Source organism: Carcharhinus amblyrhynchos, chromosome 19 (assembly GCF_965287045.1).
Source record: "Carcharhinus amblyrhynchos chromosome 19, sCarAmb.v2.hapA, whole genome shotgun sequence".
In the NCBI taxonomy this organism is placed as follows: Eukaryota; Metazoa; Chordata; class Chondrichthyes; order Carcharhiniformes; family Carcharhinidae; genus Carcharhinus; species Carcharhinus amblyrhynchos.
In genome coordinates, this window is record NC_137342.1 from 19,145,823 (window position 1) to 19,161,731 (window position 15,909).

At 39.2% G+C, this 15,909-nt stretch overlaps 1 protein-coding gene across 1 annotated transcript in view; it reads left to right on the forward strand.

Moving 5' to 3' along the window:
• Positions 1 to 15,367, forward strand: part of dus4l (dihydrouridine synthase 4-like (S. cerevisiae)) — a 57,062-nt gene extending 41,695 nt beyond the window's left edge. Inside the window, 4 exon segments of the mRNA XM_080207339.1 lie at positions 1,266 to 1,401; positions 2,793 to 2,901; positions 13,241 to 13,341; positions 13,664 to 15,367. Coding sequence (XP_080063465.1) covers positions 1,266 to 1,401; positions 2,793 to 2,901; positions 13,241 to 13,341; positions 13,664 to 13,699 — 382 coding nt within the window. The 3' untranslated portion in view covers positions 13,700 to 15,367.
• The last annotated feature ends 542 nt before the right edge of the window (positions 15,368 to 15,909 follow it).

Genomic DNA, 15,909 nt, shown 5'->3' on the forward strand with positions numbered 1-15,909 from the left:
ATGCTTTTAAAATATGTTTGTAGTTTGACCGATTGAACTAACTATTGAAAAACGGAATCATTGTTTTCAGCCACTTCTCAGCCAACTCTGTTACCTACCAGCTTCATCCTTCTCCCTGGCTATAGCCTGAGATTAAGCCAGTCTACTGTCAACTTGTGTCACATTTGATTCCAGGATGACCTCATATTTATACCTTCTCTAAAACCACTTATTTCCACTTCTGTAACATCACTTGATTTTGCCCATCACAGCTCTGAAAACCTGTCTGCTCCTGAAACTCATGTCCATTCCTTTGCTACTTCTAAACTTGTTTTCCAGTGTAAATCTGGCTAGTTCCACTTGCTGTATACTTGAGGCCATCCAACTGCTGACCACATCTTAATTTGCAACAATTATCTTGTGCTGTCTCATCTAAATTGGTTCCCGATCAAGTAATGTATTGATTTTTAAAATGATCATCCTTGTTCCTCACACGGCCTTTGCCCCTTCCTTTCTCTCCTCCAACCCCACAATCCTTCAAGATATCTGCATCCTTCTAATTCTGGCCTCTTGCACATTCCTGATCATCAACCCCATCGTTGGTGGCTGTGCCTTTGGCTGCTTCAGCCCCAGGCTCTCGAATTTCCTCCCTACACCTCTCTCTCTACCTGGCTTTCCTTCTTCAAAATATGCAAAACTAAGCCTCTTCGACCAAGCTTTTGGCCATCTGACCTAATTTCTCGTTATGTTACTTAGTGTCATACTTTGACCTTTAATGCTTCTGGTTTCATTATGTTAAGGGAAGGCTTTCCAACAGTAATTTAATTATGATTAGGTAACTAGTTGAAGCGAAAAAAGGAAATGAAATAGTACAAAAAATTTTATGTAGTTTAAGAAACCACAAGCTTGTCTTTACTTGAATGATTTATTTAAACCTGATACTGAATTTGAAAGAATTAAAACACAAAATATTCTTTCACCACTTCTCTTACCTCTACGTTACAATATTCGATTGGTTCTGTATAGTGTACAGTGAACTCAACTGTCAGCTATGGAGCTAATCCAAGAGAACTATATGGATGTAGCCTGGATAAACACGTGCTTGATTTATCTTTGTTAGCATGTTTTTCCCATTGGTGCTTCTCTCATTACCCAGATCCTGCTTCCTATGACAAACATTGTTTTAAGGCAAGAGTATATTTCATTGAACTGTGAAAGCTTTCTACAATATGTACATTAATACAATTTTTTACAATGGCATACTATTTATTGAATTTTTTTTATAGTGTTCTTAGACGTATGATCACACTTATCTCAGAACTAGCAACTGCAATGGGAGAAAATCAGGCACTTAAAGTTCAAACAGATAATACCAATGATGCAGCCAAAAGGTATTTGGAGGAAAATGAAGAACTGAAAAAGGTAATGCCTTGTTGAGATCTTTACGTCTTTTGATCAAGTATTTATTCTGTGCACTTGAAGGGCATTCAATGTTCAGGTTGCATTTTTGTATTTATAAGCTATTTAGTAACTTTGAAATTCATGCCTGACCATTGCACTGCGAACCCACAAATATAAATTCCTACCTACATTAATTGATCCAGATTTGTAGTTCTTAATTTGGGATATTGAATAATTAGTGGACAAGTACTAAAAATAGTTAAAATGTTAACTACTATCTCAAACAGGCAGGAATACAGTAGGGTAGAAGTTTTGATGCATCTGTACGTGATTCTAGTTGGACCCCATCTGGAATGTTGTGTTCAGACCTAAACACTGTACTTCAGAAGGGATACCGACATGGGTGCACATATATACCAGAATTATATTGTGGTTTCAAAGGTTATAGTATGAGGACAGGTTGCATAGACTAGAATTGCATTCCCTTGAGGGTAGAAGATGAAGCGATGATTTATTTGTATTGCTGAAGTTGGATAAAAGGTTTGGGAGAATAGATAGAAATTTTTTTCCTCTGGGAGGAGAATCCAGAACAAGGGGGCATAATGTAAAATTAGAGCACAATGATATCACAAAGCATTATGGAAATCTGGAACTCTCAAAAAGCTGCTATGGCTGGGTCAATTAGAAATATCAAAACTGAGATTAATAACGTTTTGTTAGGCAAGGATATAAAAAGTTACAAAACCAAAGCAGGTGGGCTTATTTAAGATAGACATCAGTAATCTAATTGAATAGTAAACTGAATAGCCTGCCATGACCTTTAAAACTTAACTACATTGAATTGAGAATATTCATTCAGCTTATTTTTCCTGCTTATTTCTCCATTCTTCGGTTCTAAAAGTACCAAATGGTGGATGGTTCCACAGCTGCCAACAGCATCCTGTACATTGTTGAAGTGGTAGCTTTGTATGCAAGCCAAGTCAATAAATGCATGCAGGAACCTTTATATGGGAGGTAGCACAGTCAAAAACCTGATCCCACCTTTGCCCTAAGTATACACACACCAACAAGGACATGTAACCTTGTCTTCCAGAGGCATTGTTATTAAATTCTGGTTCCCCTTGCTCAGGTCTGATAATATCACAGCAAATCTGGCTTTTTTTTTAGTTCAGCCTCACAAGTTGGGGTTTGCCCTCAGTCCAAAATAATCAGCTATTAGACTTGGCACCCTGCAGTTCCTTGTTCTGCATTGTAGATAGTCCCTGCTGCAAAATTGAATCAAAGACCCAGAATGAATGGAGCATGACCCACATCACCACTAGATCAATAATTTGTTTTTTAGCAGATGTATAATGCAAAATGTTTTCATTACATTTCAATAAAGCTGTAATCTTCTGTATCTTTATCAATAGGCTTTAAATAGAGGTAAAGGTGATGGAGATAAGCAACTGGAAGAAAAAAATGAGCAGCTGAATAAAGAAATAGAGAGACTAAAAGTAGAACTGAAGAAAACCATAGAAGGTAGGTCTTTAAAAATTGTTGTAGTATAAATAATACATGGTATTTTGAACTTTTTAACTAATTTTCTGAAGTTATACAAATTTGCATAGTGTCTTTAACAAAGTAAAACACCCAAGACATTTTACAGTTGCATCATCAAACAAAGTTTGACACCAAGCACATAAGGAGATTTTAGGAAAGATGAACAAAAGCTTGGTCAAACTTTAGAAACATAATGAAGGAGGAAAGAGAACTAGAAAAATCAAGAAGTGTATGGAGGCCCTTCTGAAGCTTGGAGCCTATGCTGCCAGTAGTGGAACACTTCAAATCCGGGGTGCCCGTGAGGCTAAAAAGAGAGAAAAAGTGCAGAAATCTCAGCAGTTATGGAGGTGGAGGAGATTACAGAGATATAGAGGTTTGAGGCCATGGAAGGATTTGAAAGCAAGGATGAGAATTTTAAAATCAAAGCATTGCTTATCCAGGGGGTCTGCGGACACTAGAGTGATAGATGAATGGAACCTTGATACCATTTAGGATATGAAGAGCAGAGTTTCAGATGAAGTGAAATTTATGGATGAAGAAGTCTGGGAGGCTGGCCAGCAGAGCATTGATAGAGTCAAATAACAATGGCACAATAACAGTTTCAGCAGGATAAGCTGAGGCAGAAGATGGAAATGTGGCACATGATGCTGAAGATATGGTCTGTCATATGTTCCCTCAACTTGGGACCAAATACAACAACAAGATTATGAATGGTCTTATTTTAACTTCAGACAGTTGCTATCCTAACTTTACACCAGGTCCCATCACCCATGTGTTTACTGACATCATGGTTAAGCAATTCCTCGATTTTGAAAAATGCTTAACCTTTCAAATCCCTTCATGGCATAAACCCTCTCTGTCTTTGTGATTCCCTTCCAACTGTGAGATTTTTTGGGCGGGGGCAGGGAGGAGTTGGTGAGGGATGGTGTTGTTGGCTCAGGAGCAGAGTTTGTGGCAGGAACTAGACTGTGGCTTCAGTCTTACTATTTAGTTGGAGGAAGTTTTTGTTCATTGACTAATGGATGACTGTCAGGCAGTCTGAAAATTTGGAGACAGTTGAGGGATCAAGAAAGTGTCATTAGGTGCACATCGAATTTGATGTGTTTCAGGCATTCTGGAGGGGGAGGGTGAACAGCCAGCTGTCACAGTGCATATAGGCACCAACTATATAGATAAAAAATGGGATGAGGTCCTACAAGCTGAATTTAGGGAGTTAAGAGTTTAGGACCTCAAAGGTAGTAATCTCAGGTTGGCTACCAGTGCCACATGCCAGTCAGCAGGAATGTCAGGATAGCTAAGCTGAATACATGGCTTGAGGGATGGGGCAAAAGAGAGGGATTCAAATTCCTGGGACATTGGAACCGCTGGGGAGGTGGAACCAGTACAAATCAGACATCTACATTTGGCCAGGACTGCAAACAGTGTCTTGGGGGAGTGTTTGCTAATGCTGTTGAGGAGGATTTAAACTAATGTGGCAGGAAGATGGGAACCAATGTAGGAAATCATGAGTGAAGTAAAGTGGGCACAGAAACAAAAGGCAGAGAAATCAAAGACAAAAGTCAAAAAGGGCCACAGTACAGAGTGCAGAGACTGTGGAGAATTCAGTGAATGGGTCCAGTAAGAGTAAGACAAATAAAACATAGGGAGAATGTACAAAACATGACCAGACAGATGAGATGGTCTGAGGTGTGTCTGCTTTAACTCGAGGAGTATGACTGGTAAGATGGATGAACTTAAAGCTTGGATGACTATATGGAACTGTGATATTGTGACAATTATGGAATACTAAGCCACCAGTCCTGCGGCTTAGTATTAGCTGAAAGAAGAGCAGGACTTAGTATTCCAGGATTTGAAACATCCAAATCCTGGAATACTGTGTTTCAGATGAGATAGAGAGGGTGATAATAGGTAGGGTGTTGCCTTACTGATTAGGGAGAATGTCACGGCTATACAGAGAGAGGACACCTTAATGAGATCATGCAGTGAGGCCACATGGGTAGAACTCAGGAACAGGAGCAGTGCAATCACAGTGTTGGGGCTGTACCACAGATCTCCCAGCAGCCAGCATGAAATGGAGGAACTGATATGTCAGCAGATTATGGGAAGATGTAAAAACAATGGGGTTGTTGTGATGGGTGATTTTAACTTCCCCCAATATAGACTGGGATTCTTTAGTGCTAAGGGCTTGGACAGGGCAGAGTTTGTTCAGCGTGTCCAAGAGTGCTTCTTTGAGACAATATGTAGATAATTCAATTTGGCAGGAGGCTATTTTAGACCTGGTTCTGAGAAATGAACCTGAATAGGTGTTTGATGTCTCAGTGGGGGACTATTTTGGGAACAGTGATCACAATTCTGTAAGTTTCAAGATGTGTGTGTCCCAGAGTGAAGATACTAAACTGGGGGGAGGCTAACCACAGCAGGAGCTAGGGAATATAGACTGGGGGGGGGGGGGGGGGGGGGGCAGTGGCAGCTGTTTGAGGATGAATGTGGGAGTTTTTTTAAAAGTCAGTTGTCACAATTCAGGACAAGAATGTCCCTGTAAAAAAAAAAGATAAAGATGGCAAGATTTGGGAACTCTGGATGAGCAAAGAGATTGTGAGCTTAAAAAGAAGAACGAGGCATGCATAAATTTCAGGAAATTGAAAATGGATAAGGCTCTTGAGGAATACGAAGACAGCAGGAAAGAGTTTGAACAGGGACTTAGGAGGATAAAAAGAGGCCATGAGGTGCCCTTGGCAGGCAGGGTTAAGGAGAATTCCAAGGCTTTTTATGCATATGTAAAGGGGGGGACAAGAAAAGGATAGGTCTACTCAAGGACATGAGGGAATGTGTGTGTGGAGCCAGATGAGATGAGTAAGGTCCTTAACAGGTACTTGTATCAGTGTTCACAAAGGAAAAGGATGTCGTGGATGGTGAGTGTAGAAAGGAGGATGTTCACATTCTAGGACATTTTAAGATAAAAAGGGAGCAGGTATTGGAGGTTTTGAAAAACATTAAGGTGGCTCTAAGGGTTATGACAATACTGAGAGAAGTGAGGGAAGAAATTGCCGAGGGCTTGGCCAAAATCTTTGTATCCTCTTTAGCCACAGGCGAGATACTGGAGGATTGGAGAGTAGCTAAAGTTGTTCCTCTGTTTAAGAAGGGCAGAAAAGACAATTGGGGAAATTACAGGCCTGTGAGCCTTACATCAGTGGTGGTAAAATTATTGGAGAAGGATGTACCCACGTCTGGAAGAGAATAGGCTGCGAGGTTGTGTGTATCTCTCAAACTTGATTGTGTTCTTTGAGGAAGTGACAAGAAAAATTGGGCAGGCCAATGGATGTTATAAAAATCGACATTAGTAAAGCTTTCAATAAGGTTCCTCATGGCAGGCCGAGACAGAAGGTGAAATCATATGGGATCTGAGGTGATCTAATATGATGGATACAAAGCTGGTTTAGGTATCGAAAGCAGAGAGTGGCAGTGGAAGGGTACTTTTCTAACTGGAGATCTTTGACAAGCAGTGTTCCACAAGGATTAGTGCTGGGGCCTCTGTTGTTTTTATATATATTTATGTTTATATATAAATGATTTGGTGGAAAATGTAGATGGTTTGATTAGTAAATTTGCACATAATACAAAAATTGGGGGAGTAGCGGTTAATGAGGAGGATAGTCAGAGAATACAGCAGGATTTGGGCCAAAAAATGGCAGATGGAATTTAGCGTGGACAAATGTGAAGTGTTGCGATTTGGAAGGTCTACAGAAGGAAAGTATACGGTAAATGGTAAAGCCCTTTATAAATATTAACATTCAGAGAGATCTAGGTGTAGATCCCTGATGGAAGTCAGGCGGACAAGGTGATCAAGAAAGCATTTGGCATGTTGGCCTTCATTGGTCGGGGCATTGAATATAGGAATTGGAAAATCATTTTTCAGTCGTATAAAACTTTAGGTCGCATTTGGAATATTGTGTACAATTCTGGTTGCCACACTACTGGAAGCATGTTGATGCATTGGAAAGGGCGCAGAAGAGATTTACCAGGCTATTGTCTGGTTTGGAGGATATGGATATGAAGAAAGGTTGAACAAATTTGAATTGTTTACAAGATTATGACAGACTTGGGTGGAGTGGATAAACAGAATCTTTTTCCCTGGGTTGAAGAGTCAGCTGTTCAGGGGCATAGGTTAAAAGTGAGAGGGAGAAGTTTAATAAAAGACGTAAGGGACAAATTTTTCACACTGAGGATGATGAATGCTTGGAACATGCTGCTGGAAGAGGTGGTGGAAGTAGATTCTATAACATTCAAGAGGCATCTAGATGGATACATGAATAGGCAGGGAATAGAGGGATATGGACCATGTAGAGGTAAGAAAATATTAGATTAGAGAGGCATCTGTGTTGTTCCTGTGCTATACTGTTCTTCTTTTGTTTGTTTCCAGATGTTGTCACTGAGGGATATTATATAGATGAGAATTGGGGAGAGATCTTTGGGGGCACCAAAAGTATATTTGGGAATGGGAAAAGAAACCATCAAAAAAAGGAGTTAGCATCAAAAGTTGAAAATTAGTCAAGAAGGACAAGGAATGATATTTTACGTTTGTCACAATCACACAATGAGTATAATAGGGAGTTTAGTTAACAGAAGAGAGGAGAGTACAGAGACTAAGCTGGTTGTCTCCATTTTCTGCGAATTTTGCAGGGGGACAGATATGTTCAGGCAGAGACTGCTAATCAATGCAAGGAGGAAGCAGTTTAATTTAGTATGAAAACTGGCCTAAGGTTAGATAGCTGATCAGAATCCTTAGTGATTTTACAACCTGTTGAATGGGCTGTTAGTATATTTTTATTATTTAACAGATAGACTGGAATAGACTTGTTTTGGGTGTGATTTGCTGTATCTGTTATTCAGTACGCTCACTTCTGTTTCTAAAATAAAATAGCTTATCAATGCGTTTTTGGTCTTTTTTTCAGCTGAAGTGTTCATCAGTCTGCCTTTCAGAAAATTGGGAGTGTTGTGATATTTAGTTCACCGAACAAGGGGAATCTTGTTGTAACACATCCTTCTCATTGGTTACATTCTTGTACAGCTAGATATTAGCAAAAGTAGCTTCCTGTTTGTGAGGATTGCCAATTCACAGGAACTGGTGACTATTCATAAGGAATAACAAAGCCAGACCTTGGAATTTGTAAAATTATTATAAGAATATATAACTTGCACTGTTGCATTTAGTGAATCCAAGATTAATTTAACCTGAGTGTCTGACTAAGAATTCAGACAGTTTTCTTTGATTAATCTCATTTCCCAAGTGGCACTGAAACCAATTACAGTGCTTAGTGCCATCTCAGGCTAAGACCAGTTAACTCAACAGAGCCTGGAGATCAAATCCCTGAGATCTTCCTTATTGCTTGTTGTATTGCTTAGCTTGAATAAACTCACTGAACTATAAAAGGAAAACTTGAAAAAATTATTTTGTTGCACTTTTACAGATTTTAATGGTCAGCTAATTGTTCCACTGCCAATTATTTGAAAAACTGAATATGCTTGGTTATTCTGACTTCTACTGTTCATTGGCCAATAGCAGTGGGGGATCAATTAAAGTTTTGAGTTAAATACATTTTTCTTTGAAATTTGGACTGCTTTGTCTTAAACTGTCCTGGCAAAGTTTCAAATGCAGACCTTTGTTTTGGAATAGGGAATGCCATAAATAAAATGTGCAATAATAAAGGCTTAAATAAAACTTCAAAATATACTGATTAAAACACTAATTGCCTAGAATAACAAGACTGGTTTATGCTTTTGAGAAAAAAAAAAGATTTTTGGGCAAAGTTTTTGAATTGGCTGCAGGCATTTGTTTAGGGATCAACAATTCAAGAAACATGTAGTTACTACTTGTTTGCAGATGTGAGCAAAAATTGTGAGCTACGTATGGTCTTGTTTGTGTTGCATAGATACAATGATTTTCTTGAGATAACAGCATTTTATCCTTCAGAAGGTCAAATATTATCAGTTAGTTCATTCTCGTTAGTAATAAGTATGAATGCATGTCCAAGATGACTTTTCTTCACAACTAGGATCTGACTGAGTGTTAACTCATCTACAGATACTCCAGACCTGCTGGGTTTTACAGCATTTTCTGTTTTTCATTAAATACTTTCAGCATCTGCTGTATTTTGCTTTATTTCAGGTCATTGTACCTGTATTAGCTGTTTGAAAGAGTTATCCAATTAATTCTACGTCTCTGCTTTTTACCCACGGCTTGCTATTTTTCGTTTTCGAGTAAATGTCCTCTTTGAAAGTTGTTACTGCTGTTTCCGCCACTTTTTCAGGCATTGCATTGCATTCCAACATAACTCGGTTAATTCAAAAAAGATAACTCCTTTTTTGATAATTACCTTAGCATTGGTGTCCTTTGGTTACTGATTAGAGCATATAGTTTCACTTCTTTTTACTCAAAATTTTGAACACCTCTGTTAACTGTCCCCATTATGTTCTCTCTTCTAAGGAGAAGACTCAGCTCATGTAGTCTCCCTGCACAACTGAAGTTCTTTGTTCCTGGTACCAGTCTTTTAAATCATATCTGTTCTTCATGAAGGCCTTGCCATTGTACCATTGGCAACTAGGGATGGGTAATAAATGCTGGCCAACCAGCGATGCCCATGTCCCACGAATGAATAAAGAAAAACCTAAAGTGTGGTGCCCAGAGTTGGACACCACACTCCAACTGAGGCATAACGCACAACTATGAAGGTTCAGCATAACTTTATCTCTGTACAGTATGCCTGTATTTATAAATTACAGGATCTAGATGCTTTTTAACAACATTGTCAACTTGTCACCATAAGATTTGAGAAATGTAGCTTGCCAGCTTTTTTTCTGGAAGCACAAGCATTATTAGCCTGTACCTTATGACTCCAGGGCAGCATAACCTGGGGGAGACCTCGGGTGCTAGCTACCCGGCCCCTGCCCCCAGCAGTCTCCAGGTAAGGATTTAGGAAGTTCACACTTCTGTTGGGCAATTGCCCTGCAACCAGAACCATCCGAGAGTATGATTTAAATCACAAATGGAAGGAAATCAAGTTCATTAAATAAATCAAGATGGCTCTTCAGAAGTGAGTTGAATAGGTATTTTGCACCTGTCTTTACTATTGAGGATACAAGTAACATCCCACAAAGCATGATAAGTCAGGAAATGGAAGGGAGGGGGAACTCAGGAAAATTATAATCACCAGAGGAATGGTATTGAGTAAATTGTTGGAGATCCAGAGTAACAAATGCTTGGGTCTTAATGGACTTCATCCTAGAGTCTTAAAAGATGTGGCTAGTAAGATAATTGATGCATTTTCTTAATTTTCCAAAGCTCCCTAGATTCAGGGAAGGTCTCGTTTGATTAGATTAGGAAATGTAATTCCATTATTCAGAAAGGAAGGGAGATAGAAAGCAGGAAACTACAGGCCAGTTACCTTAACGTCTATCATAGGGAAAATGTTAGAAGCTATTATTAAAGAAGCTAAGTTCAAGATAATCAGGCAGAATCGTCATAGTTTTGTGAAAGAGAAATCATGTTTAACCAATTTATCAAAGTTCTTTGAGGAAGTATCTGTGCTTTGGGTAAAGGGGAACTGGTAGATGTACTGTACTTGGATTCCCAGAAAACAATTGATCAAGTGTCACATCATGCAGTGGGCTATTGCTGAAAGTAAAAGCCCCTGGTATAGAGGGTAACAGATTGGCATGGATAGATGATTGTCTGGCTTACAAGAGGCAGAAAGTGATTTTTTTTTTTCAAATTGGCGAGATGTAATGAGTCGTGTGCCACAGGGAACAATGCTGGGTCCTCAACTGTTTACAATTTATATAAATTACTTGGATGAGATGGTTGCCAAATTTGCTGATGGCACAAAGATAGAAAACCAAGTTGTGAAGAAGACATGACATAGATTAAGTAAGTGCCAGAGACCTGACAAATAGAGTACACTGTGGGAAAATGAAATTGTCCACTTTGGCAGGAATGGTGAGAGATTGCAGAGCTTTTGAGATGCAGAGGGATCTGGGCGTCTTAGTGCATGAACCACAAAAGGCTAGAATGCCGATTCAGCAAGTAATTAGAAAGCTAATAGAATATTATCATTTATTGCGAGGGGAATTGAATATAGAAGTAGGAAGATTTTGCCTCAATTACACAGAGCACTAGTGAGACCATATCTGAAGTACTGTGTACAGTATTGGTCACCTTATTTACAGAAAGATATGTATGTATTAGAATCAGTTCAGAGGTTTATTACTTGGAATGGGTGAGTTGTCTTGTAAGAAAAGATTGAACAGGCTAGACTAACATCTGCTCAAATTTAGCAAAGAGGTGTCTTAATTGAAACAAGATCCAGAAAGGTCTTGACAGAGTGAATGTGGAAAGGATGTTTTGTGGGAGAATCGAGAATTCAGGGTCACTTTTTAAAAATAAGAAGTTGCTCAGTTAAAACTGAAGTGGGGAGAATTTTTTCCTGAGGGTCATGAGTCTTTGGAACACTCTTCCTGAAAAGTTGATGCAAGCAGTCTTTGAATATTTTGAAGGCAGAGGTGGATAGATTCTTGGTAAGCAAGACGGATAATTTATCGGAAATAGGTGGGATGCAGATTTAAGATTACTATCAGATCAGCCATGATCATCTTGAATGGCAGAGTGGGCTCAAGAGACTGAATGATTCATTCGTGCTCCTGGTTGGTATGTACCAGGATTCGTTAAGGGGAAGTCTGCAGCACGGATTCGTTAAGGGGAAGTCGTGTTTAACGAATTTATTGGATTTCTATGAGGATGTGACTAGTGCAGTAGACAGAGGGGAACTAGTGGATGTGGTGGTTTTAGATTTCCAAAAGGCATTTGATAAGGTGCCTCACAAAAGGTTGCTGCTGAAGGTTAGGGTGCACGGAGTTGGGGGTAAGGTGCTAGCGTGGATAGAGGATTGGCTGGCTAATAGGAAGCAGAGAGTTGGAATCAATGGGTGCTATTCTGGTTGGCAGTTGGTGACCAGTGGAATGTCGCAGGGATCGGTGCTGGGGCCTCAACTGTTTACCATTTACATAGATGATCTGGAGGAGGGGGCTGAGTGTCGGGTGATGAATTTGCTGATGACACGAAGATGAGTGGAAAAGCAAATTGCATGGAGGGTGTGGAAAGTCTGCAGAGAGATCTGGATAGGCTGAGCGAGTGGGCAAGGACCTTGCAGATGGAGTACAATGTTAGCAAGTGTGAGGTTATCCACTTTGGCAGAAATAATAGTAGGAGGGATTATTATTTAAAAGGCAAAAAGCTGCAGCATGCTATGGTGCAGAGGGACCTGGGGGTCCTTGTACACGAATTGCAAAAACCCAGTCTGCAGGTGCAGCAGGTGAATGGAATGTTGGCCTTTATAGCAAGGGGGATAGAATATAAGAGCAGGGCGGTGTTGCTGCAACTGTACAGGGCATTGGTGAGGCCACAGCTGGAGTACTGTGTGCAGTTCTGGTTGCCACACTTGCGGAAGGATATATTGGCCTTAGAGGGAGTGCAGAGAAGGTTCACTAGGCTGATACCGGAGATGAGGGGATTAGCCTATGAAGAGAGACTGAATAGACTGGGTCTGTACTCGTTAGAGTTTAGAAGGCTGAGGGGGGATCTTATAGAGACATATAAGATAAGGAAGGGGATAGATAGAGTAGAGGTAGAGAGATTCTTCCCACTTAGAAAGGATAGCAGGACTAGAGGGCACAGCCTCAAGGGGTGGGGGGCAGTTTAGATCAGAGTTGAGGAGGAACTTCTTCACTCAAAGGGTGGTGAATCTCTGGAATTCTCTGCCCGTTGAAGTGGTGGAGGCTACCTCGCTGAATATATTTAAGTCACGGGTAGATAGGTTTCTGATAGAAAGGGGAATTAAGGGTTATGGGAAGAAAGCGGGAAAGTGGAACTGATCCACTTCAGATCAGCCATGATCTTATTGAATGGCAGGGCAGGCTCGAAGGGCTAGATGGCCTACTCCTCCTATTTCTTATGTTCTTATTATGTATCAGTATGTGGTTGGACCAGGGCATTTAATTTATTAGCAGAAATAACTAGCGAGGGATAAAGGTAAGCTTCAACAATATGTAAATAATTTAACTCCACTGTTACATGTTCTATGGAATGCGATATCAGAAGAATGCTGGAATTGCATCATCTTTGACAATTGGTGCAACTTATTGAAGATTTCTTAAATAACATTTAGCAACAGTGCAGTTTCTATTGTTTCCAGTTAGAAATCAGATGGCAATTTTCATTCTGTGATGTAATTACTCCAACTTTTGCTGTTTCCTTTCTGTGGCAAAGCCTATGAGAAATCAAAGATTGAACTGGCTTCAATCAAAAAACAAAGTGATGGACTGGCTAGGGAATATGATCGTCTTCTGCAGGAGCATGAAAAGATACAGGTAAGAAAACTTGCCCATTAAATTGCTATTACTCTTTCTCTTCGCCATTTTTACTATTACACTGTCATATTTAAATAAAAAGAATATGCATGATCCTCAGTGAGTGGGGAGGGTGGGTGGTTGTTAAAATGAACAGTTAAAGATGGAATAGAAGGGGTGGGATTTTCCATCCACACACACCCCAAAACACAAAATCCCTCCTGAGGTCAACAGACCTTCGTAGGTCCATGGTGGACGGGTTGGGAAAACTCCCCCTCATGGTTTATAAGTATTTAATGTTGTTAACTGACTAAATATTAAAAACTGTATTGTACCCTTTCAGGGTCTTGTTGACATACATGATAAGAAGGATGAGTAACCTGCAAAAGATTTTTCCTTGTGCCTTTGGATGTCATCTGCAACAGAAACTTATTTTCTTATCTGCAAAATGAAGCTAAAAGTGAAGTGAGTCACTGTTCACAAGAAATTGAGTAGATAACTGTTTTCACATACATGAAAGTTCAGTTTGTCATGCTTCAATCATTTATATACCAAAAATGGGAATCTAAATAACAAATAGGTTGGAACATGGCTCTTTCTGCTTTGATGTCTGCTAGAAGCTGAATAAATGAACCACATGTGAGTGCATTCACATGGCTGATTTCCAAGTCACAATTTCATACAGTTTTTATCCCAAGTTTTGAGCATCCTCATCAGCTATTTGGTATGCCAAACTTCAAATTCTAAATATCCAAATACAATGCTATATAATGGCCTCAGTCCAACTCTTCATGTAAGAGGTTTTGACCAACAATTGCACCTGCCATTATGCCAATTCCCTTCATATTGTTTGGATCCACATCTTGCTTTGAGATTTTTGTTTCATTAAAGAAGGATGAAGATACTTTTTGTCCCGTCTCGCAGTGGTTCCATGGAACTGTATTAAAGCAATAGTCAGCATCCATTAGAACCCCTGAGTAGCACTGTGAATCAATTCGTTGGGATATACGTGTCTTCCATTTTCCAGTTAGTATCTTGCGAATGTCTACTTTAGCATTGCAAAGTCTTAATATTCCTCTTGGAATATTTGCCTGACATCTTGCCATAGCCTTATCCATGTTGTATCCAATACGTTCAAGAATGCTGTAATGTAAAGCAAAAGGTAATATGCTCTTTTGTTCCTAAAATCTTAAGTTCCATTTACAATTAAATTTCCATTATCCCCAGAATAAGAGGAGGCCTTTGGCTGATGATGGAAATTGACAAATAAATGAGTTTGAATACAAATTGTCTTGCATATATGGTACCAGAAAATGCTAGGCATACATGAAAATATGTACAATATGAGTAGCTTAAAATAAAAACAATCTTGGATTGAGTAGTTGTGTAATATTAGTTAGGCTGACATGGTTGTTTAATGGTCTATGTGTTGAAGCAGATCCTTGCACTAGGCTTTATCCTGAAAATTGGCAGTTAATCCAGAAATGGATACGGGATTGCAGATAAAACAACTACCACTGTATTGTGAAAATTGGTTTTGAGTTCACCCTGTTGGAAAATTAGTGATTACAATAATGTAATAACACTTATTTATCCTATTCTATGTATGACTTTAAAATCTTTGCAAATCCCATTAATTAATTTTACTTTCATCAGAATTTGAGAAGTCAGAGGGGAATTTTTATTTAGTAAATTCATTTTGGGCTCCCTGCTGACTGTATACTCAAGCTGAATGAAGAGACGGTGCCGAAAAGTTCTTAACCGCCACATACTTATTCTGATTCCATTCCCTGTCTTTCATGTCCTTAAATTGACGCCCCACATCTTCCAATCACAGACTGTAACATAACGGGTGAAAGGAAAACTGTGCTGCTTTGTTTGAAATATAAAACTTAAAATTTTGTAGTCTTCTCATGATCACTGTAATAGATATGAAATGTCCAGTAATAGTGTCTGCATGTCAATTTACTTGTTTTTTTTTACAAACTGCATTTTTTTGTCAAGGATCTTATGCTTGTACAATAAAAATCTAAAATTAAACTTTTAATGTCTTATTGCAAGACCTGCAAGGTTCTCTTGAGTGCTACTCCCTTTACTTCACTCCCCACCCACCTTCCTTTATTATTTGTACTTCAAGATCATTTCACTGGTACGAACCTATGCTTATATCAGTCACCAGGAAATGATGGAAGTTTCAACTAAGATTTTATACTTCCCCATATATAAAGTGAATGAACAAACTCAAACAACATTTATGAGAAAGAAAAACATTGGAAGGAATAGGCAATATGATTAATTAGATACTAGACAGAACTGCATCTTATTACCTTTCTTCACATTTTTAGGTCTACAAAATGTTATATCTTGCATTATTTTAACTCCTTTCTGGATACATGTTCACTTCCACCATAGGGTCTACTACATCCCATATTGCCTCCCCTCATATATTCTGTGTCAGCCACAAAGCTATGGCTATGATGGTAAGCTTGGGCAGCTTGATTTTCATCACTGGCAATGCTGCCTTTACCTAGCCAGCCATAAGGAAATGTCAGTGTTAAGAGGGTACCGCACAAGTTGAGCAATATAATG